The sequence below is a fragment of the Solea senegalensis genome, linkage group LG6 (assembly GCF_019176455.1).
Source record: "Solea senegalensis isolate Sse05_10M linkage group LG6, IFAPA_SoseM_1, whole genome shotgun sequence".
NCBI lineage: Eukaryota > Metazoa > Chordata > Actinopteri > Pleuronectiformes > Soleidae > Solea > Solea senegalensis.
The window spans coordinates 23,835,766-23,857,851 of NC_058026.1; the positions used below are offsets into that span (position 1 = coordinate 23,835,766).

The window sequence follows — 22,086 nt, forward strand, 5'->3', positions numbered from 1 at the left end:
TATAGTATGTCGTCCAAAATGTGACAAAAAAATTCATAGTATAGTATGTCGTCCAAAATCACCAAAAATGTCATAGTATGTCGGTCTGTTAGTATGTTCCATAGTATGTTACTCCAGGTTACAGTAACATATGATAGACGCATTAGCAAGTATTGTGCAGTTATTTTTATTTTTTTACCTCCCTAATCATCACTCTTCTGACTATGTCATTACGTCTGCCCCATTTCATCTGTTAGAGAGTTCTCAGACAGGCTGATATTCAACTGCCTCTATTGTGAAACATCTGTTAAATCAATTTGGTGCCAAAGAGTTCAGTAAATAAGCCTCTTAAAGTTCAGGGTCATTGTCTCCCTGCACTGTGCGACAGTTGTGCTTTAATAGGTTTTTTTTGTACAGTACTGTTCAAGCAAATATACACAGACAGTGTTAAAACTACCGTGATCCATGAGTGGGAGAGGACATCTTGTGCTGTGTATCGAGCCTCGACGTTGACCTGCAGCATCTTTCCAATCAGCTCCTGAAACAAAACACATCATCATTCAGAATAATCCTGTTTCATTTGCCCGGTGGCGACAGATGCAAACTCTCTACGAGGTAATTCTGGAGAGGTTATCTTCAACTCTTCACTGTCCCTGTAAATCAAACAGCACAATAATATCATATTTTTTTTCATTTATTCATTGGTGAAAATATAGTTGCGTGGTTCAAAAACCAATTAGTTTAAAAACAGGGGAAACTGCAGAGTCATGGGATAAAACTCAGTATTAAGATCCTCTCTTAACACTTCCACCTGCACAGCTTCATTGTTGCTGCAGCATCTATTACCGTGCACTTGTCTCCAGTGACGAGCCACAGTGGGTTTAATTAGCAGTTTGGTCTTGCACGCTGAGTGTGGGCTGTCACCGTAATACATGACATTAATTTAGAGGGCTGGAGGGGTTCGTGTCCTTCAGCAGACACTTGTCGTTAACAGAGCGGTCTCACGGTGTGTGCGTGAATCTACTTCAGACGTTCTCCTGCCTTGAACGCAGCTCAGTGAATGCATGACACTGTCTGAAGTGGCACAAACAAGCTCATCGAGTTTTGCTTGTGAGAGTGAGTGTTTCCAACCTTGGCTGAGTCTGTGATGTTGTCCCAGTAAGGACTGGGAAAGTCCAGGCGCCCCTGAAGGATCTGCTCAAACAGGTCCTCTTGCAAATTGCTCTCACTACAATAAAAAAAACAACGAATCAGTCAGCACACAGTTCACTGCGAGTCACATGAATGAACGTCTTCACGACCGTACTTTTTAACGACTGATATTTGGATGAGTCTAAGTACCTTCTGAAGGGAGGAAAGCCACAGAGAAGGATGTAGGTGATGACGCCTGCAGCCCAGATATCAACCTTCAGACCGTAACTGAAAATACAAACGACAAACATTTACATTTAACAGCAAACCGCTTTCCATCTTCCGTCATCCCAGAGTTACACATCCAGCAGAGCACTGACTGCACATGAAACAACACAATCTATTTACTGTTCAATCGACACAGAGGTACATCTAATGTAACCTTTCATACTGACTTTGTTCCACATGCTTTCACTAAAAAATACCATATATTAAACACATTTAATAGACCAGCTGTCATGAAATCGAGAAAACATAAATCTGTCAAAAACTAAAAATTTTATTATTTATTTGGCAAATAACAAACTTTTTATATCCAAATTCTTCTTCTCTGAGAAGTCAGAAATGAATCAAGCATAACATTTAACCACTGAAACTATTTTTTCTGTTCAGGAATGCAAGTAAATAACTCATTTGACATTTTAATAAAGAAATTTACAATTTGTTTTGTAAAACAATAAATTTGAAAATTCATGGATAACAACAATAATTATATTTTTTAGTATTAAAAAAATATTATTTCAGTTAATGAGCTTTTACCTACTGGTGTAATACCATAACAGAAATTTAAAAAATGATTCTGATGATTACCAATGCTGTTAATTTAAATATTGCAGACACTATTCCGCTCTTGTCCACATACCTGTTTTTAATTACTCACAGATCAGTCAAAACATGCAGCTCACCCAGATTCTGAGATGATTTCTGGAGCGACATATGTAGGAGTGCCACACACGGTATACAAAGGTCCCTCCACCACTGTGGCCAAGCCAAAGTCCCCCAGCTTCAAGGACTTGGTGCCATCTGGACACTCAAACACCTGAGATGGACACATGCTCAGTTAAAGGCGTTAGCAGTTGGATTTTACGGGTGTAAAGGTGTCGTGTATATATATATCTATACCTATATATCTATATATCTATATACATAGAATGTATATACATACAGTATACATATATGTATATGTATATATATACACATATACATATATATATATATATACATACATACAAACATATATATATATACATACATACATACATACATATACATACATATATATATACATACATACATATATACATATACATACATAAATATATACATACATACATATATACATATACATACATACATATATATATACATACATACATATATACATACATATATACATACATACATATATATATATACATATATACACATACATACATATATATACATACATATATACATATATACATACACATATATACATACATACATACATACAAACATACATATATACATACATACATATATATACATACATATATACATACATATATATACATATACATACACATATATACATACATACATACATATACATACATATATATATACACATACATACATAGATACATATACATACATATACATAGATACATATACATAGATACATACCAGCAGGTTCTCTGGTTTAATGTCTCTGTGGACGATGTTCATGCTGTGCAGATACTTCAGAGCTCCGGTCAGGTTGTAGATCAAGATGCCGGCGTCTCTCTCCGTGTATTTGGTCGAGGAGGTGATGGCATCGAATAAATCTCCTCCCTGCGCCAGTAACAAGCGCAGTGGTTAGAGCACAAACAGAGAAAAAACCAAGAAAATAACACAGAATTGGCCTTTACTGTGACCTTGACGAGCTCCATGACCAGGTACAGTTCAGAGGGAGTGTCCACCTCCTCCACCAACATGATGATGTTAGGGTGTTTCACCCTGCGCAGCACGGCCACCTCGTTCTCGATGAGGTGCTCCTGGAAACACACAGTATATACACATTTACTCCAGTGCTCAGGGTTTACACAGAGCCATTCAAAAACAAACTGCATTGTTCATTTAATTCAAGTGTGTTTATTCAGTGTGTGGTCACTAATAATGGAAAGTGGAACAATAGCATACGATCACTTCCTTATGTGCGAGTTTGAATGAAAGGCAGAAAGAAGAGGAAGGGGAAAGGGAGATGAAAAAGAATGAAACCTTTCCAGTGCACTTGGCCTTGTCGATGATCTTCAGTGCAAACTCTTTTCCTGTCGACCTGAACAGAAACAACACAACGAGGGTTTAACATCACTGATGCCACAAAACCATCTGGACTCTAAATGAAGCACACATTAGAGCAGCGCAGGAACAATGTGCTGTACCGCTGCAAGCCAGAGCGGTGAATAGAGCTGCAGTGCAGGTTCAAGCAGGCTCCACAGGAATATTAAAGAGGAATTGAACACCAGACTCAAGAGGAGTGTTTCAGGCCCGTCCCACCTCACACAACAGCCAGTATCACCACAGTATCACAGACGTGTGCTGGGTTACACACCTGTAACCTCAGTGGTAACGACACTGTGAAACCACAGTGGAACACGAGGGGAGGATTTAAAACACCTGAGGCACAACAACATTTTAAGATGCGACATGAACATGATATACTGTAACATTAACATTACTATGCTGCAATGTTTTAATGACAGGAGTCTGCGTCTCATTAAGACTTAAAGGAATACTTCACCGATTTGCATTTAGCTTTGTATTACTAGAACAGGGGTAGTATTTTTGAAGAATTGTGCTATCTTCATTCTTTTCTTTCTTTTGTGCCCACAAGTGACACTTGGTCCTGTTAGCGCAACTGTTACAGACAGACAGACAGACGACTTTATTGATCCCTTTGGGAGGTTCCCTCGGGGAAATTAACAGCTCCAACATCAGCACACAGCACTGTTAAGATTTAGAGTCACACTTTACAGGAGACTGGAAAGAGAAACACCCCAGTTAAAATATAGAATAGAATAAAATAAGCTAAAAATAAAGATAAAATAAATATAAAAATCTAAGAAAATATAAAAATACAAACATAAATGACCCATTGTTAGCAAAGATGGCGGACACTGTTTACATCCCTCTACGAGTGGGTCTATAAAGTGCATCGCAGTTTCAAGGCTCGGACCAAGTGTCACTGGTGGACACATAACAAAAAAAAAAGAATGAAGATATTTCTCGACTCGACGGGAAACTGAGGTTGGGAAGCATTTACTACCCCTATTCTAGTAATACAAAGCTAAATGCTAAGTATTCTGATATTCAGGGTCAGTACTGGTCTGATGCTGGTCAAAATCACTGGACTGGTTCTCAGCTACGATGATCCAAATAATGATTTAATAACTCAAATATCTTGTAAACAGTTCATTAAGCACAGGTTGTAAAGAGAGACGTATGCCACAAAGGTCATGTGACCTGAACGCAGTGATCATATGGAAAAACAGATGAGTGTAATTTTGTAAAAAGACTGATGGTGACATCAGTAGATACTCAGGGTTGTGAGATCTGTATATTGGTATCAAACATAAAGGAGTGTTATTGAGTCGTCTCTACATCTCACAGACACACACGACTCATTGCTAAGAGAGTTTCAGGAAGTAGCACATTAAACATTAAACAGTCTATTACCTTGTATAAAAACTAGGAATGGGACGATACAGAGTATCGAGTATCTACTGATACTGATATTAATCTAATAAAGTCATTTTAGCCAATTTATGAATGATGTATGACGCTGTAGACAACATTGTGCTGAGTCATTTCAAAGACATCATTCTCCAACTGTGTAACAAATAATGTTCCCGCTAAAAAAAAGAAATAAACAGCCCAAACATGACTCAGCTAAAATGATTTAGCTGATTTTTACTGATACTGACCTATTCCCATCCCTAATAAAAATACACATTTATGGATATACAGATTTGGAGTGAGGAAGTGATTTCACCACTGGGTTTAATCCACAGAATATTCCCGTCTCCACTGTGACTAAGTCTTCAGGACTTAAACACTCTGGTTGAACAGTTAACTGTGTGTGATGGAAGCCTCATTAAAACAGTGCAGTAAGACGCTGTCTGCTGAGTCACCACCGCAGACAGCACTCAAGTGTGCATGACACATACTTACACTCTGATGCATGTGTTTTTTCACCCACCTCTCCACACATTCTTTCACCACAGCAAAGTTACCGTCTCCAATGACCTTCCCGACTTTGTATTTCTCCGAAATGGTGGAGTCGGGAACGTAGCGGTTGCCGTTAACTGCGAAGGAGAGGTGAAGGTTAGAATGGAACTAGGACAAGCCAGAGTGTTCGATAAAGGAAAGGAAAGGAAAGGAAAGGAAAGGAAAGGCAGATGTACCCTCCGGAGTCAGTTGACTGCTTTGCTCTTGGTGGTTGCTCAATGAGCCATTTACATTTGGAGAGGAGACGTGATGTGACGGAGGGATCTGCAGGATGCAAAAGAAACAAAAATAGAAATGACGCTCTGACCTTAAAAAAGAAAGACAACAAGTAGACAAATCACCATAGCAACCTTCGACTATGAAAGCACCCACCAGTGTGGCTGAAACATGGCTGGATTGATATTAGTGGGTTACTTTCCCTTGTCGCTTCCAACCACTAAAGAACTAAAGACTAAATTTGAAAATGCAGAATATTTTTATACCTAAACTGGAGATACAACATGTGAACATACTATACAAGGCATAATAGATCATAAAAATGGCCTGTACATTAATTCTACCATAAAAATACAGCTACAAAACACCGAGTTAAGGTATGAAAAAAGCTCGTCCTCGGTGAAAATGGTGTCAAGAGCTGCTGAAGTGGACCTCCTCCATATCCACTCACCATCACTTTACAGCTCTGAATGAATGATCCGTGTATTATTTCAGTAACATCTTATAACTATATTTATAAACTGTCCTGTAAAACTCTTTTCAATAATGCACAGTAGCAGTTCAATACCTCACTGTGTCATAGTGTACATCACATCACACAACACTTCTCCCTGTGATGAATGAGTTCCTTTTGTGGTTCCCTTTTTTTTCTCTTCTTCTTCTTTTAAAGCTGCTGACTCTACACCAATAAATCATAAAAAAATCTAATATCCTGCCAAATGAATGTGGACACATGAGTATTTGACTGAGCTTCAAGAGGAATGATTGCTCTCTGGACGTTTGCCCGCTGGCTGGATCAGTTAGAAACTGTAGTTTAGTACTGACATGCATCTTTTAGAAGAATTCATCAATAAATGAGATTAATATCTTGAACTCCACCAAACTGAATTATCATATATCTGCAACATGAGCTTCACTGCTGTCTTTTGGTTTCGTCACGCTGCATTAAAGAGGTTTTTGTAGTGAGTAAAACTACACCATATAAATTAATTCTTTAAAATCGTGTATGTGATGTGAATATATAATATGAACTTCTTACCCTAAAACCAGGGAGGGTTCGGGGGCTGGTGGGAGACGGAGTGGAGGACTTTGTGGACTTCGGCGTTGAGAGCTGGCTACTCGATGCACCGTTTACTGTAAGGAGTGAAAACAGTTTTACAAGAGCGGGTAACAGAAAAGATATTCTAACCATTTATTACAAAAGAGGAGGAGAAAAAAAAAAACTTAAATCAATTCTGACTACAAATAAGTCAGCTTGTTACAATATTTCTTGTTATTTACACACATTTAAATCCATTCATGAGGCCAGAAGAGACTGAAGACTGAATCATATAATAATTACCTCTGTGTAACATTTACCATCAATCCCTGTAAGACCCTTGTGTTACTCATTGAGACACATTAGGGAGTGGTTTAGATCAGATGATGCATATGTTGCCACCTACTGGCAAAGAGTGTAACACATACACTGAAGCTTACTTTAAACCAGGGGGGACTAACTCATTTCAGTTCAGGGGCCACATACAGCACAATTTGATCTCAAGAGGGCCAGACCAGTAAAATAATCGCATTATAACCTATAAAAACAATACATCTGGATTTGTTTTCCTTCGTTTTACATTACAAAGTATCTTTTTTATTTCATTTCTTGAGAAGAATAAGTGCAATTTCAACAATATTATGCCTAAATGTATCATTTTCACATGGGCATTACAACCTAAAGATCACAGTGGATCTATAGGCACAAATATTTAGTCAGAATATAGTATTTCACATGATGATTAGATTAGATTCTATATCAAAACTAATTCATGCTGATGTTCCTTTTTTTCTTTGCCAAAACATCACCTTCCTTTTTGAGCTCACGTTTACAATACGTCAGTAGACATTTGAGATACAAGTCATTTAGTATTTAGTAGAACAAGTTGCACATGCACACAGCAGATATGAGAGTGATTCATTCTGCCCGGAACAATCTATTTCTATCTCCCTCTGTCCTGGTTTCTGACACAAATACACACATAATGAAACTTAAACTTAACAGCTCTTCATCGGCATAAACCCAGCTCAGGTGAGGAAAATCATTTCACACCGTCTTTCTACCACTGTTTTTATTAAAAACATTAATTAAATTAAAGTATACTACCCATAAGTAGGTTTGTATTGTTGTCAAGTGTTAAAATAGCGTTGGTGTGGTTTATGGTTACTAACCCTTACGAAGAAAATGAAGAACAGCCCTGCTCACATAAACCTAATGCATAAACCAAAGAGGAAGGAGGTGGAGGAGGAGGAGGAGGAGGATAAGAGGGAGAGTTGTGAATGAGTGTTTCCTGGTATTTGAAGGCCGCCATAATTCCCCTCACATTCTTAGAAAAGGAAGAGGAGGATGGACTTTGACTCTGCAGTTTCACCATTAGATGTCATTAGATCTTGGACCTTGAATCACGTGATGTTTGAGCAAGCAGCTTGTGTTTTGTGTATTAGCATTCATGCAATAACACGTTTTTTAAAAAAAACATCAAGAGAACTGTTCCAAAGATAGAAAATGCATCCAAATTGTGATTACACAACATCATTCCATAATCTGAGAACCACCGGAAATTATAATTTCACTCTGGACCCACTCGCCTTGACAGACTGAGTAGATAGAGCCAGCTTTGTTCATAAAAGAAGAGGAGAGCCTTACAACTGTGAGCAGCTCATTTTACTTAATTACCACAGTAAATTGATATGGCAGGTGTTTGACCAGGAACACTGTGCTGTAGCATCACCACCAGCCTCACCTGGGGATTTGATGGAAAGCTGACTGGTGGAGAAGTGGACAGGTCGCCTTACTGCAGTATCAAAGGAAAAAAAAAATAAAATAAAATATACTGTCGATAAAATTAGATTACAACAAAATGAGTTAAACTGTCAAAGGCAAAACTATCAACTACCTCCAGTGCTTAAAATGCCTTATAGAACACTAATTGTTAGTAATGTCAACATTAAAGTTGCTGTGGAGGTTTTAGGATGTGAGGCCAGTCCTCACCACAGTGATGCTCACTCTTACCGGGGAATCAAATTCATTTATTATTAACATGACCTTTTTGAATGTCTATACGCAAGCATGTGTTCTTTTATCCACTGTATACAGGGATCTATTTTAATTAAACAGGGCTAACACAGTTTCTAGTCTATTTCTAGTGTGTGTGCACAGTCACGTGTTTTACCTCCACAAGGGGATTTGCTGCGTCGTGAAAGTCCGGGACTCTTAACTGTCCTGTGCGGCGTAGCGGAGCGGCCGTACGATGACTTCAGCATTCTGCATTCTGGTAGAAAACACACGCTCGGGGGTCAGCGCTGCATACATTAACCTTCCACTGTTAACACAGCGGCTCTTTCCTCTCTAAACAAAGTTATTCCCAACAAGCTGCTGCAGTGGAGAACACAAGGGAAGAGATTAACCATGCCAGGTCTTCTGACTGAACTACATCAACAATTTACAATCATGTCACAAAACAGCTGAAATAAATGAATTAACAATTAATTAGAGAATTAATCAACGGCTAAATGTCAGTACTAGGCAGATTTAAATAAATACTTGGTTCTGCTGAGAAGTTGTAACAGTTATTTTCATAATGGATTTATCTATCGATTATTTTCTCTATTAATCGAGTATTTGTTTGGACCATAAAATGGTAGAAAATGTTGAGAAATGTTTCCATAAACTAGAAATGATTACGTTCTCAGATGTCAGTTTTCAGTTTTAATGATTTAACGACACCAGAAGATGTTCATATTTAAGAAGCTGAAAAGCTTGTTTTAATTATTAAAACAAACTCAAAAAGTGAGTAACCAATTATCTAAATATTTGAGGATTAGTTGAGTAATCATTACCAATAATTCTGCAGGGTAATGTACACATGAATAACCTCAACAGGTGAAGAGGAGAATAAGTTCAGTTCTTCTTCCATCCTGTATCACATTTTGTCATGATCTAACACTATTTTAATAGCACAAGTCTCTTTCCATGTTAACCCTAAAAGTAGAGCGTGTATTGGACCTACTTTTCCAAAAGGAAGGTCAGCTTTTGTACCTTCAGCTAAGAGGACACTGTGACTTTTTTTGGTTCTTTTAAAAGACCCAATTCTTAAAAGTGGAGCAGAAGAGAGTAAGTGAGACAAAAGCTCCGAACCACCTCTGGGTATGACCCACTCGCCATCACTCATCGTCAAAAGGAATTAACACAGTGAGGGGTTAGGATGTTTCCCTGTTGTGAGTTGACCTGACACAACAAGAGAAAAATAATTAGACAGGATGTCAATCCTTTGGTCCGCCACTAAAATAAGCTGTTTTTTTCCTTTTTTTTTGAGGTTGAGTTAGTCTTAGGGTTCAAACAGATCAAACTGTCTCAGTGGCTTTTCAGCAGAGTATATTGCAGTGATGCACATTTAATCATGGCAGGAGCAAACAAGAATGAAATGCAACAGGAATGTCAGTCAATGCTGTACTGGATTGGATCAAAAAACAAGAATTTACTTTCCACAATTAAAAACAAACTCTAATACTCTGTCAAATGGATCTTAATTTATACATACACAGATTCCAAAGGGAAAGATTGTTGCAAGTACATACACGTGGGAAGATGAAAGATGGACACGGACACACATTCACGAGCAGACGGATGTTTAGTTAGTCTTAGTCAGGCCTACCAGTCATAAAGGCCGTGGAAGCCTTACCACTGTGATCCAACACAAAGTCGTCCTGGGCATAGCGGTGTTTCTCTGGGCCGCACGCGATGAACACGTCGTCCTCTCCAAAGAAGTCCTGCAGGGAGGTGATCTGGAGGAAGGAAAAAAACACATCATTTATGATATTACTCTTCCTTTTTTCTTTGAAGTTGGATCATTTCTGCAGGACTTTTTGCCGATATCACATTATGCCTGTATATGGGGAGTGCTGGGGCCGATAACGAAGATCATTAATCTCTTCTGTAGTGAAATGAACGTAATATTTTGCTGACTCATGTCGCAGCAGATGCAGATATACAAAATAAATAAAAAAAATAATAGTTGCAGGGGGCGCTTGCATAGAAATCAAGGACGTAGCAGCCTATTTAGTCATATCTTTAGTCATATCTGCAGATCTTGGTGTGTTTGCCGATATCTGATAAAACATTTTAAAGACAATATTGTACTGATAACATTGTGCATCCCTACATTTATGCAACAGGAAAAGAGTTTGATGTTCCATCATCTAAAAAGGACTCACTACAGTATCACCCAAGTTAAAATTAGAAGTGTAACTGCACATTTCAGCTGCGAGGGTTTGAATGCTTTGCCTCACGTAGGCAGCTCACTGAAACGCTCCTGTTATATAACATATAATAAGATTGTACCATACATGTAGAACAGTGACATCACTCTTGTTCAGCTGGGTGCGGATCAGAACAGCGCGGTGACACAGCACCTCGCACTTCACTGCGCGGTCAAAACACTGTGACACCCAGAATACTGCAGAGTCAGTGCAGAGTCGAGGGAGGAAATACAGTACAGTTAGTGTTTGTGCTGCGGCATCATTTGTCTTCCTCTCTCTCTTTATTCTGTCCCACACTGTGATCATCATTTTCTCTGCAGCTCCCCGTGATTTTCCTTTTACACCCACCAGTCATCCCAGGAGATGGAAACAGGAGTTACTTTTACACTACACACACACACACAAACAGCCTTAACAAAGCCATATCTACTGTATAACAAGTTCTTATCCAACACTAACCACAGTTTACATCTTAGCCATAAATTTAACCAGCTCTTCAGGAAATTTAGGACCGGGTTTTGGTCAGTGTTTATACCAAAAAAGCTCATAAAGAGGCAACAAATACAAGAACACACACACACACAGAGGGAGAAACAAGAGAGAGGTTTTCCTTTTGTGGTTGTAGGTGGACATGTAGTAAGACAAAGGAGGGAATGATCTGTTCATTATCTCAGCCCTTCAACCACATGCACCCACACACTGACATGCATATGTTAATGTAATCTCTCTCTCACACACACACACACACACATACACACACACTCTGATTTCCATTCACTTAAAGAGCCTGACTAAATAAATATCCCTAATCTTAACCATCACCATCAGTTAATATTAAACCCTAACTTGAACCCGACCACAATTAAAATCTTAGCCCTAAACTTAATCAGTTGCTCTGAAATTAGGACCAGGTTTTGGTCTCCAGGAGGACTACTGGTTCCGATAAGGTCAGTGTATGTGACAGAAAAAGTCTTTACAGTAAGATGTACACACACACACACACACACACACGTTTGACATTCATGACTTGAGGGGACTTACATTCATTTCCTGGAGACTTAGTCTAACCTTAACCACAATTACTACTGGCCTAATCCTGACCCTAACCCTAACCTCAACCTAACCTTACAACCTATCTTCACCTTAAAATGTAGTCATTTACGTTATGGAGACTTGATTTTTGTCCCCACAAGGAAGACAAGTCCCCATAATGTGACTGTGTAAACAGGTTTAGGTCCCCACAACATTAGTAATACCTGGACACAGACACACACGCATAGTATTTGTATTGAGGACACTCATAGACATAATGGATTCTAGAGACCCTTACCCTATTAACCATCACAACCAAACCTAAACCAAATTCTAACCCTAAAACCAGGTCTTAGCCCTCAAAAAGCTATTTTATTTTAAGGGGTGACAGAATATGAGGACCAGCCAAAACGTCCTCACTCCCTTAGGTTTATACATGGTTGGTCCTCACAAACACCCATAAAAGAACACAAACACTCACAGACATAATGCATTCACTAACCCCTTATTGTAATTCTAACACTAAAACCAGGTCTTAACCCTCAGAAAGCGCCCATAAGGGATGACAGAAGACAGAAGAGGTCCCCAAGAGGTAACAAATACACAGACACACACACACACGGTTGAAACAAGAGTAGAAGGAGAAGTACAGCATGGCAGAAGATTACAGGCAGATGGACCCACTAGGGGAGATTGGGGGCTGACACAGTGGGGGGAAAGTGTGTGTGTGTGTGTGTGTGTTTATACAGTGTGGGCATTAGAAGAACTGGTGGTCTGGAAAATGTAAATAGCTGCTGAAGAACACAAAAACTGACCCACAGCAAACAGAAACAGGCGGAGGTGGACAAAACTCACTGACTACGTGTCACTCGGTGAACTCCATCAATAATCAATGGACACTTCACATGACACTTGTCCTACATTCAGACACCATGACTGCAGCGTCCACAGCACCATAAGTTACTATCGTCATTTTGTCTTCATTTAAAAAGGTTCAGTGAAAGTAGAAAGTAGAAAGTAGAGCATGTGTCTCTGTTACAAGAGGATATCATCAAAGCATCAAAGGTTTGACATAGCTGGAGTTCATGTCATTCTTTAGACCAGAGAATTTGGCAGCTGATCGCCAACACCATACTGTCAGGGCGCAGGTGTTAGAATCACCATGGCAACAGTGCACAGGGCTAGTCCTGTGTGTGTGTGTGTGTAATAGAGAGAAAATGGAGTGTGGTCAAACTATGACAGTGAGAAACTGTTACTTTAAAAATACATTACACATTTCACATACATCTCTCTGTAAACAAGAGGATATTAATTACAGCCGTCCTGCATCTGTCTGTCTGTCTGTCCACTCAGCTCACTGCTGTATGGAGCTTTCTGCTCATTGTTCAAGGACAATGGGAGACCAGGGAGGTGAACTCGACAGGGACCGCATTAACCGTGACCACATTAGCAGTGGGGACAGTTGAAGAGGATCAACACCAATCTTTCCCGTCTTTAAAATAGTCTACAAAACACTGCTAATTTATATTTTTCTACCTCTTACAGAGCCTAAACTCTTATTATTTGTATTATAAAAGAGGCCGGCCTTTTCCTGTCTTTATGCTTAAGATAATCTCCCGGCTGGCTTCATATTTAACACAAGCGCAGTATCAATACTCTTATGTAACTCTCCACCAGCAATCAAATAAGTGTATTACCCAGGGCTTCACAAAAACACTGTATCTTCTGTCTCATCACTCCCCGAGGCAACAAGCTTATTGTGGAGGAAAAAAGGCACTCTGTAATATTATATATCCCCTGGTCATATTTCCATTTACTTCCCACACACACACACACACACACACACACACCTCCCCCTGCAGGAGCGTCACTGCTGAGGCCTGTGATGATGAAGTACTTTTCATCTGGACAGTGACGTCCAGGACGCTGCAGGGAAATGAAGACAAATGGTGTCTGTATGGACAGGGGGTTTAAAAAGCAACAACGGATGGAGGTCAAGTGGCCGAGAAATGACGACAAAGTCCGTAAAATGATGGTATGTTACGTTACGTACAATTATGAACCATGTATGATTTGTTGCAGAGTGATTATAGTGTGTGGTAGGTTGGATCAATCATTTGGCTTGAACCTGGAATAAACCCACACACACAAAGGCCAGGTCTTTTAAAGAAATAAAGAGTATAATATTAATATGATCGAACTTTGTTCCACATGCAGAATGTTTAAAACACATGGGGTATTTTCCATAAACATTAGCACAGAGTTAGGGAGTGACTGAATGTCAGACTGCATTGTCAATGTTTCTCTTAACTCCTGTCAACCACAGCCAGGACAAACAGCCAGTGGCACTCCATGGCCATCGCTGCCCTGCCAGGCCCCGTCTCCACCCATCAGTGAAGTGAACTGGGTTACGCACTGGCTGGGTGATGTGTCTAGAGGGTACACTGAAGTCTGCCCTCCTCAACGTGACACTCCAGCCCACTCTTGTGTGTCTGACCTCCTCATGCACTCACCATCCGTCCCTGTGTGCCCTTCATCTTGCCCGCTGTGCTTTTCTGCCCTGCCGAGCTCGGCAACACGGGGGAAAAACAGGCTCAGACATTTGTTTATTTATTTGCATGTTTCCCATATTTCCCTTTTACAGCATTTTCATATGAAAAATGAAACAAAGGAGTGATCAAATAAGGAGTTGACCTTCACGGTGTGAATATAAATCGTATTATCCAAACGTCTTAACAAAATCTAAGCACTGCATCGAGTTCTGAAGGGGCCAAATATAACAAGTCACACGGTGGCAGGTGCTGATTATTCCGGGCAGAGGAAAAGACTGGCTGAAAGGATGATCACTATAATTATTAGGTATCATCAACCCATTTACCTCCAGCTCACCAATTACTGTTCATCACCTGGAGTCGAATGAGTCAGACGCAAAAGAGGTGGGTGGAGTTTTGAAGGAGTAAATAACAGACAACCGAGGCGTCAAACTGGAAGGTCAGCTCGTGTTTTCTATAGATTCTCGAGAACCTCCGGATAACGAGACGCCTATGAAGTTCATCAGTGTAAAGATTAAGCCAGGTGATTAACTCGATGATCTAATCTGAGTAAACCTCAGATTATGTAGAAGACACAGAAAGTCAACCATAACCTTCTAAATAAATCACACATTTCTAAGTTTCAAGCAGCCCCTGGCAAAGAGGAAAGGAATTGGGCTTTTAACCGGAAAATCGCTGGTTTAATCCCAGGGCAGGCACAGGGCTGGGGTGCCCCTGAGCAAGGCATTAATCCCCTATTACTCCCCAAGTGCAAAAAAAATTGTTGTTCACTGCTGGTTAATAAGAATGGGTTAAATGCAGAGGTCAAATTCACTATCATGCAGGGAAAACATGATGAAGGAGTACATGCTCATTAAAGTTTAAAGGGACTTCACAAATTCCCTTTGGTTTTTGTAACTATGAGATTCCCAAAAAACAAAGAAGCTTAAGGGAAACTTCGTAGCAGTAGAAACAGCAGCAGCAGCAGCAGCAGCAGCAGCAGCAGCAGGGTAATGTGTGAATGTACATGAGTTATGTGAGGAGGAATAAGAGAGTATAAATCCCGGCATGCATACAAAACCACAGTAGATTATACCTAGATTACCTACTCATTTAGAAAATTAAACTTGGATCCACAAGAGGTGGATTGAATATAGTTATTGTTTTTTGGTTACATATAATTATGTGCAATATAATTATACATGATTTTCAGTTTCCAATTAAAAAACAAAATGACTGCACGTTGCAGTAAAAGTCTCCAAAGATCTGCATTATTGCAGTAGTTTATTGTGTATTTATTAGCTCCACACGTGCACTTAAGCCCGAGTGTGAAGTTTGATTCCGAGTGCACGGAACAGTTGTCAGGATCACTTAAATCTCTCTTGTCCTGTGCAAAAACATTCCTCTCATCAACATGCCAAACCTTGCTGAGGCAACCTGATCTTGCATAATTAAATTTAAACTGACAAACAGTCGTGTGGGTGCGTGTGTGTCTGGTGGGGGTGGGGGGGTGGAGCGGCTGTGGTTTGAATCCTCACCATATCATGGTGGCAACTCTGCTGTTGGGGGTAAAAAGGCCGGCTGCAGAGACTGGATGTGAGCCAAGCTGGGACAAACAAAACAAGTGAGCACACAGCACATAATGGTTGGACGGATGCCGTCGTCCTCTTTTGAGCTTTCACACGTTGTGCACAGTCGACAGCTTCGTGTCCCCACTGACGCACCAGCTCTCTGTTCTCTGCAGGCGTTTTGTTCTCCTGTCTGTCAGCGCGAGGTGTCACGCCTAAACTCATAAAAAAAACTAAAAACTGGCACTTTTGTCTTGACTTAATACAATGATGCATGGTCACATGTCAGCTATACTAAGACTATGAGAAAGACAAAGAAAATATGTTTACATGCACGATTAAGTCACAGCTGTACCGTTATTCAACTCTCAACCACATTCTGGTACAGTGTCAGTCAGTCTCTAGAAAGTGTCTTTAATAAGCTGTGTGGAGCAATCGTCAAACAAACCTATCTTTGCGAGGACATTTTCACTGGTTCACACAACTTTAACAGGCTTAAGACCAGGTTTTAGGGTTAGAATTTAGCTGTGATGGCTAAAGTTAAGGTCATTTAAACTTGTTTGTGCCCAGACTCAGACTAACTTGGCCAGACTTTTATTTTTAAAGTCCAAATGTTCCATGTACAAAGTTATGAGTCTAACATTTTTATTTTCATCTCTCCAGATACTCATTCCAACAATTCAGCTCACAGTATCCGCTGATACATTTCCTTCTTTCTCTCTTCCCCACAACTCCTTGTAATCATCTTGACAACAAACAAGAAAAGCAATTTATAAAATAAATACTACTGTACAGTGTAGCTAATCATTTATATTAATAAGTATTAAGTGATTTTATTCTGTCATACTGGCTATTTACTGTGTTTTTTTCCCATAATAAGATTTATTCAGCACATAAAGGAAAGATTGAGTGAATCTCACTGTGAACGGTGTCACTGCACTGGTGTCAGATGGTGCTCTATGTTAATGGCAGCACAGAACAATAGGCAGGACATGCAAATTTCATGGCTGTTGACCTGAATGACAGAGTTTAATCCAGCCTCGCTCCTGGAAACAGCTCCAGTCTGACAATCAGACGCAGCGCTCGTGTGGCTCGAGTCAGAGAGGAAGACGGTGGTACAGATTTGCACCAACTTGCCAGAAGGTAAAGCCACATATCGTCGTCGTTAACAAATATAGCGCAGTAAACATAAACCATTTTATGGTGTCCTTACCAACATGGGCTGGTTCAGAGAATTGGGGCCACCATCGTTAAAGAGCGTGTCATTTTGAGATGATGCCATGACGCATCATCGTCATGATAACCGACATCCACCTCCCCCTCGGACACGTCTGTGACCCCAAAACTCAGCAATCCAGTAGCTATGCACTCAAGCTGACGGCGTTAGGATATAAAGACAGTTTCATTTTAATAAAACTTAAAAACAACTTTGCAAATTAATGATGAGATGTAGCTGTTCCATCTGTTGTGTATGAAGCCTTTAATTTGTGTTCTAACACACTTCGGTCTGTGCAGTGAAACAGAATAAACTTTCTTTCATCAAAAACAACACTTGTGCTGTCGGGTTTTCCACAGTAAACTCTGTCCTCGTTTGTAGAGTTCAGAGCGAGACAAGCATTTCAGTTGTTGTCTAAACTGTCAGGGTCCGTCAATGGACAGACTGGTTAATGGACAGACTGGTTAATGGACAGACTGGTTAATGGACAGACTGGCCATCATCCAGATCACTAAGAGAAAAGGGTTATGAAAGGCAAATGTGTTTTCCATGTTGAGGGGAGAGGTTTTTAAAAACATGCTCGACTGATCGCTGTTATATAAAAAGATTTATAAATAATATCAGTGCACATATCTTTACTTCAACACTTGAAAAACTGTATTGGTGAATATGTTTTGATTACTTACGATGGATCTTTGAGCAAAAATCCTTGTGCTTACATACTTAGGATGATGAATCTGCAAGAGACTCAGCAAAAGCTCATATTTTATAGATACAGCTGCAAGGGGAGTAAAGTGGTTCGGCCTCAGTTTTTATGTACGATACGTTTTGCTTTCATTCAAACTTCGCCAGGATCAGATAAAATGTCATAAATGATATTCCCTCACACCACATACTGAGTGTTTATCCAATGAATCCATTGATTTCCATCGATTGTGTCCGGGGTCAACAAGAAGTGAAGGCTACACTGGCGATAACCTTTTAAACTGAGAACCAGTGATTTCAACATCACTGGTTCTCTTTCCTTCCCTCCATGAGTGCACCCTGCCCTCTTCACCCGGCCTTCACTTGAGGCCGTTTGCCTTCACCTTCGCCCTCCAACACTGTGAGACGACAGTTTTTCATGTGCATAAACATGACTCACGAGCAGAGAAGTGCAGAATGTGTGTTTGTGTACATCACTGCAGAAACACCAGCTCCTCAAATCACATGAAAAAGCAGAAAAACAGGTTGTAATTATGAATCACTGAACACTGAACTGAGAAGAAGCAACTGATGAGAAAATATGAGAATTATATTGACTTGGTCTTGATCCAGACATAATAAGTCTCACATGTGTTCATCATGAGTGAGAATATTTAATTAAATACATTTGATTGGCTGATCAAGTAAATTAAAATGCAACACTTGCACTTGCTCGTTCTGTTATAACTGGTATGGCTATGTATTGTCCCATATCAAAACAAACACTTTTATTTTGAAATTATGTGGAATATCATCAAAAAAAGATTTAATTTTGACTTTTTTTGCACTTGACTGGCCCCCTACTGGGTCCTGGGGCATCTCGTTGTTTTTTTTTAACACTATCTCTATAGTTCCCTTGGTTGTAGTGGTTTTTACAAATAAAAAAAAACAAAAAAACAGCAAGTATTGTCAAACAATAGACAGCAGGGAGAGTCTTATTTTCTGCCTGTTCAGTCAGCTTTGAGATGTAAAAGAGGTCTTTCTTTGTCTTTTAAAAGCAGCAGCTGATTCTGCTGGCCCTCAGAACCAACATCTACAATTAACATTCAGTCTGATGAGCAGCTTTGAACTGAGGAGGGAGAGGAGACAGAGATGCATTATATAAAGACACACACACACACACACACACACACACCTGACAGCTGCACTTACACCCTCCCTTCCAGGTTATAGAGCTAATTATCCACTGGTGGGTGGGAAGTGGGAGACCCCTGTCTGAGTGTGTGTGTGTGTGTGTGTCAGTGGGAGGGGGCCCTCCGGATGGCTAGGACCTGTGATTTGATTTTAGAGGAGCAGATGGCAGGCTGCTGCTGCTGCTGCTGCTGCTGCTGCTGCTGCTGCGTGTGTGTGTATTTATGGGTGTATGTGGGTGCGTGTGCGATTGATTGAACTATTATTTTCAAGGAGTGCAAAGTAAAGCTTTTTAGGGAACTTTTTTTGTTTATACCATTCAGATTTGACGCTCATTTAAAGAGCTGACTAAACTAAACACTGGTACATTAACCAAATACACACACATGGTCACATCATAATATGACTATATTATTATGGTTTTTTGATCATCTTGGGCTGTGATAAGTTTTTTGTGAAATTTGGTGCATCTTAGCTTCGGCTTTGTCGTGCAGGGCTTCACTTTAGGGGGAGCTACAGAGCCATTTTGCACCACGTTTACATATTATCCTTATTTTTATCTTCTTTTTTTCTTCACCATTTCTAAATTTTGTCCGTTTTCACTAACGGTTAGCTGTAGTTAGTGCCTCTAAAATTGTATCCTTTCAGAAAAAGAAAAAAAATCCAGGAATTTCAATAGGTCCTCGCATTGCTGTGCGAGTGCTTAGGCCCTAACTATAAATGTCTTTATATAAATGTATGTAGAGATAAATAAAACTGACTTTAGTTTTAATATCACTCATGACCTGAGAAATTGTCCAGAATCTATAGTTTGATTTAAAAGCTGGTGTTAAACATTTCTAATACTGCTATGAGGTCATTTTTTAAATACAGACAAAGAGACGTTGGACAGCATTTTTTTTTTGTACCAATTTCACTCTGGGCTGAATATTGACCTGCTGCTTTTGACTTTGTTGTTTTGAAGGACGACTCGCTTACAAAATGTCTGTGTTATTATTTCAATCGTTTCAATGGGGGGAAAAAACAAATGCTTTTTAATGATTGGCAAACATCTACCAATGGTAAAGCTAAAATAAATATATATTTTTTTAAATTTCAAATGAATAAGCTGAGACATGCATTGTCCTGAAGCTGAAACACAGGCCTTTTTTTTTTCTTCTTTGCTGCTCATGAAATGCTGATGTTTAGGATGTGACAAACAGTCATTCTTGTCTGTCCACCAGTACGACAGCAGTCAGAGTTTAAGAAGAGGCTTTTCAGTGTGGAGACTCAAAACAAGCCGAGCTTTCAGATTATCAGACACGTCTGCGGGAGTGTCGCCTCCTGTTCAAACTGAGTTTGCCCCATTTAATTCCATAAACAGCTTTATACAGTACAGATTAAGATTATATTACTTTACACAACAAATGAAAGAAAGCCCCCGATTGTCTTAAACTGAACCGACTCCTATGATCATGGACAGGATGTTGACAGGCGTCCTGTTCTGGTCTTAGGCTCAGGTTCCAGGCTTAATGTGTTTAACCTCTGAATTAGACTCTTAATTCAATCCTGAGACAGTTCAATGTTGAAGAGAGACAATTTCACTCGACGATAACAACCCATTTAAAAACAGTGACTGGGTATGATTTAAAGGAATTAAATTGAGCAATTTTGACTTGATTAATTCACTTGACTTATATATATATAAATATTAACCTCTAAAATTAACTGTTGAGTTTATCTAAATAAAAAAAATGTGCTGTGCTCAAGTGTTCATCAGCTGAAGAGGAGAAGCTTTTCAGAGCCAGAATACTGAGTGATTGGATTTATGTTCCAGAAAAGAGTGAAATCATTCATCAAAGGAAGCTAAACTGAGGCCGCTGTGACTAATAGCAAACGTGTTTATCATTAAAAATCATGTGGTGAGTTATCTAAGGAAGCTACAAGACGCACGCAGCATGAAGCTGTGTAATGTGTCATCTGTAATATACCGTACAGAGTGCACTAAATATGGTGGAGCACTTCAAATCAAATCACATAAAATATCAATCTGCAGGAGAAAATCACACATGCACTGCAGCAGATCTCATTGTTGGCGGTCGACTTAGCTGAAATCTGAACAATGTGAAAAACCTAAAAGCACAACAGAGACACATCCGTGACTCATTTCACAGATATTAATTTGAATGAATCACAGTAAATCACCTGCTGTGATACACTGACTGACTTACAGACACATGGACAACATGTACAAGTTTAGATGCATAAAAAGCAGCTGTGCCATACCTTACATTACATGGCTTACATTCCTTTTTATGTTTTGTGAGCACCATCAAACATGGAAATGTAGAGTGATGATAAATAAATAAATATATGTGATGTTAATCTGGATACTGTTTAGAAATCCTAACAAATCTGGGCTGGGCTGACTGTCAGAAGTGATAAGGATCACTTTTCTCACGAGTCTGCTCCTCTGTCAGTGTCAGTGTCCAGAAAACCTCACAGAAAGCAAACCTCAGATTCTTTGACTTTCAGATATGTTATGTCAGCTTTGAGACACTCTTAGTTTGCTGTTACTGCTCTAAACTTCTACCCAAGATGTTTTATACTTTAACTCCTTCAAGCATCAATGATTTTTGTAGTCTTCTGTATAACTGTCAAATCTTGAAATTTTAAAAGTAGTTGCATCACTGAATTTGCAGTTTATAAGTAAACATCCACTTAAAATAAAACATCCACTTTTTGCATATCTGCTGTTTTTGTTCTATGTTTTTGCCGTCAAGCAGTTACATTGTGGAATCTGATTAAATCATGTTCTTCTCTGCATTTAAAGGTGTTTTTAAAGTTGACCTATTCCAGCCCGTACACAACCTCACACCCATGATGAAGCACCAAGTTACGATGAAAGGTGACCAAAATGTTTTCATTCAGCCTTAAAAACAAACAACTT

The 22,086-nt window shown here is 39.4% G+C and overlaps 1 protein-coding gene across 4 annotated transcripts in view; it reads right to left on the reverse strand.

Moving 5' to 3' along the window:
- Positions 1 to 286: 286 nt before the first annotated feature.
- dclk2a (doublecortin-like kinase 2a) overlaps positions 287 to 22,086 on the reverse strand; it is a 29,005-nt gene continuing 7,205 nt past the window's right edge. Inside the window, exons 3-15 of one of the 4 annotated variants that reach the window (XM_044029316.1) lie at positions 10,332 to 10,461; positions 8,850 to 8,948; positions 8,421 to 8,471; positions 6,677 to 6,771; positions 5,598 to 5,685; positions 5,393 to 5,498; positions 3,412 to 3,469; positions 3,069 to 3,188; positions 2,839 to 2,985; positions 2,076 to 2,209; positions 1,321 to 1,398; positions 1,111 to 1,207; positions 287 to 517 (exon numbers count right to left, since the gene is read on the reverse strand). In XM_044029316.1, the coding sequence (XP_043885251.1) occupies positions 341 to 517; positions 1,111 to 1,207; positions 1,321 to 1,398; positions 2,076 to 2,209; positions 2,839 to 2,985; positions 3,069 to 3,188; positions 3,412 to 3,469; positions 5,393 to 5,498; positions 5,598 to 5,685; positions 6,677 to 6,771; positions 8,421 to 8,471; positions 8,850 to 8,948; positions 10,332 to 10,461 (1,380 nt within the window). In that variant the 3' untranslated portion in view covers positions 287 to 340. The remainder of the gene's footprint in view (positions 518 to 1,110; positions 1,208 to 1,320; positions 1,399 to 2,075; positions 2,210 to 2,838; positions 2,986 to 3,068; positions 3,189 to 3,411; positions 3,470 to 5,392; positions 5,499 to 5,597; positions 5,686 to 6,676; positions 6,772 to 8,420; positions 8,472 to 8,849; positions 8,949 to 10,331; positions 10,462 to 22,086) is intronic. The other 3 variants (XM_044029317.1, XM_044029320.1, XM_044029318.1) reach the window with 3 other exon arrangements.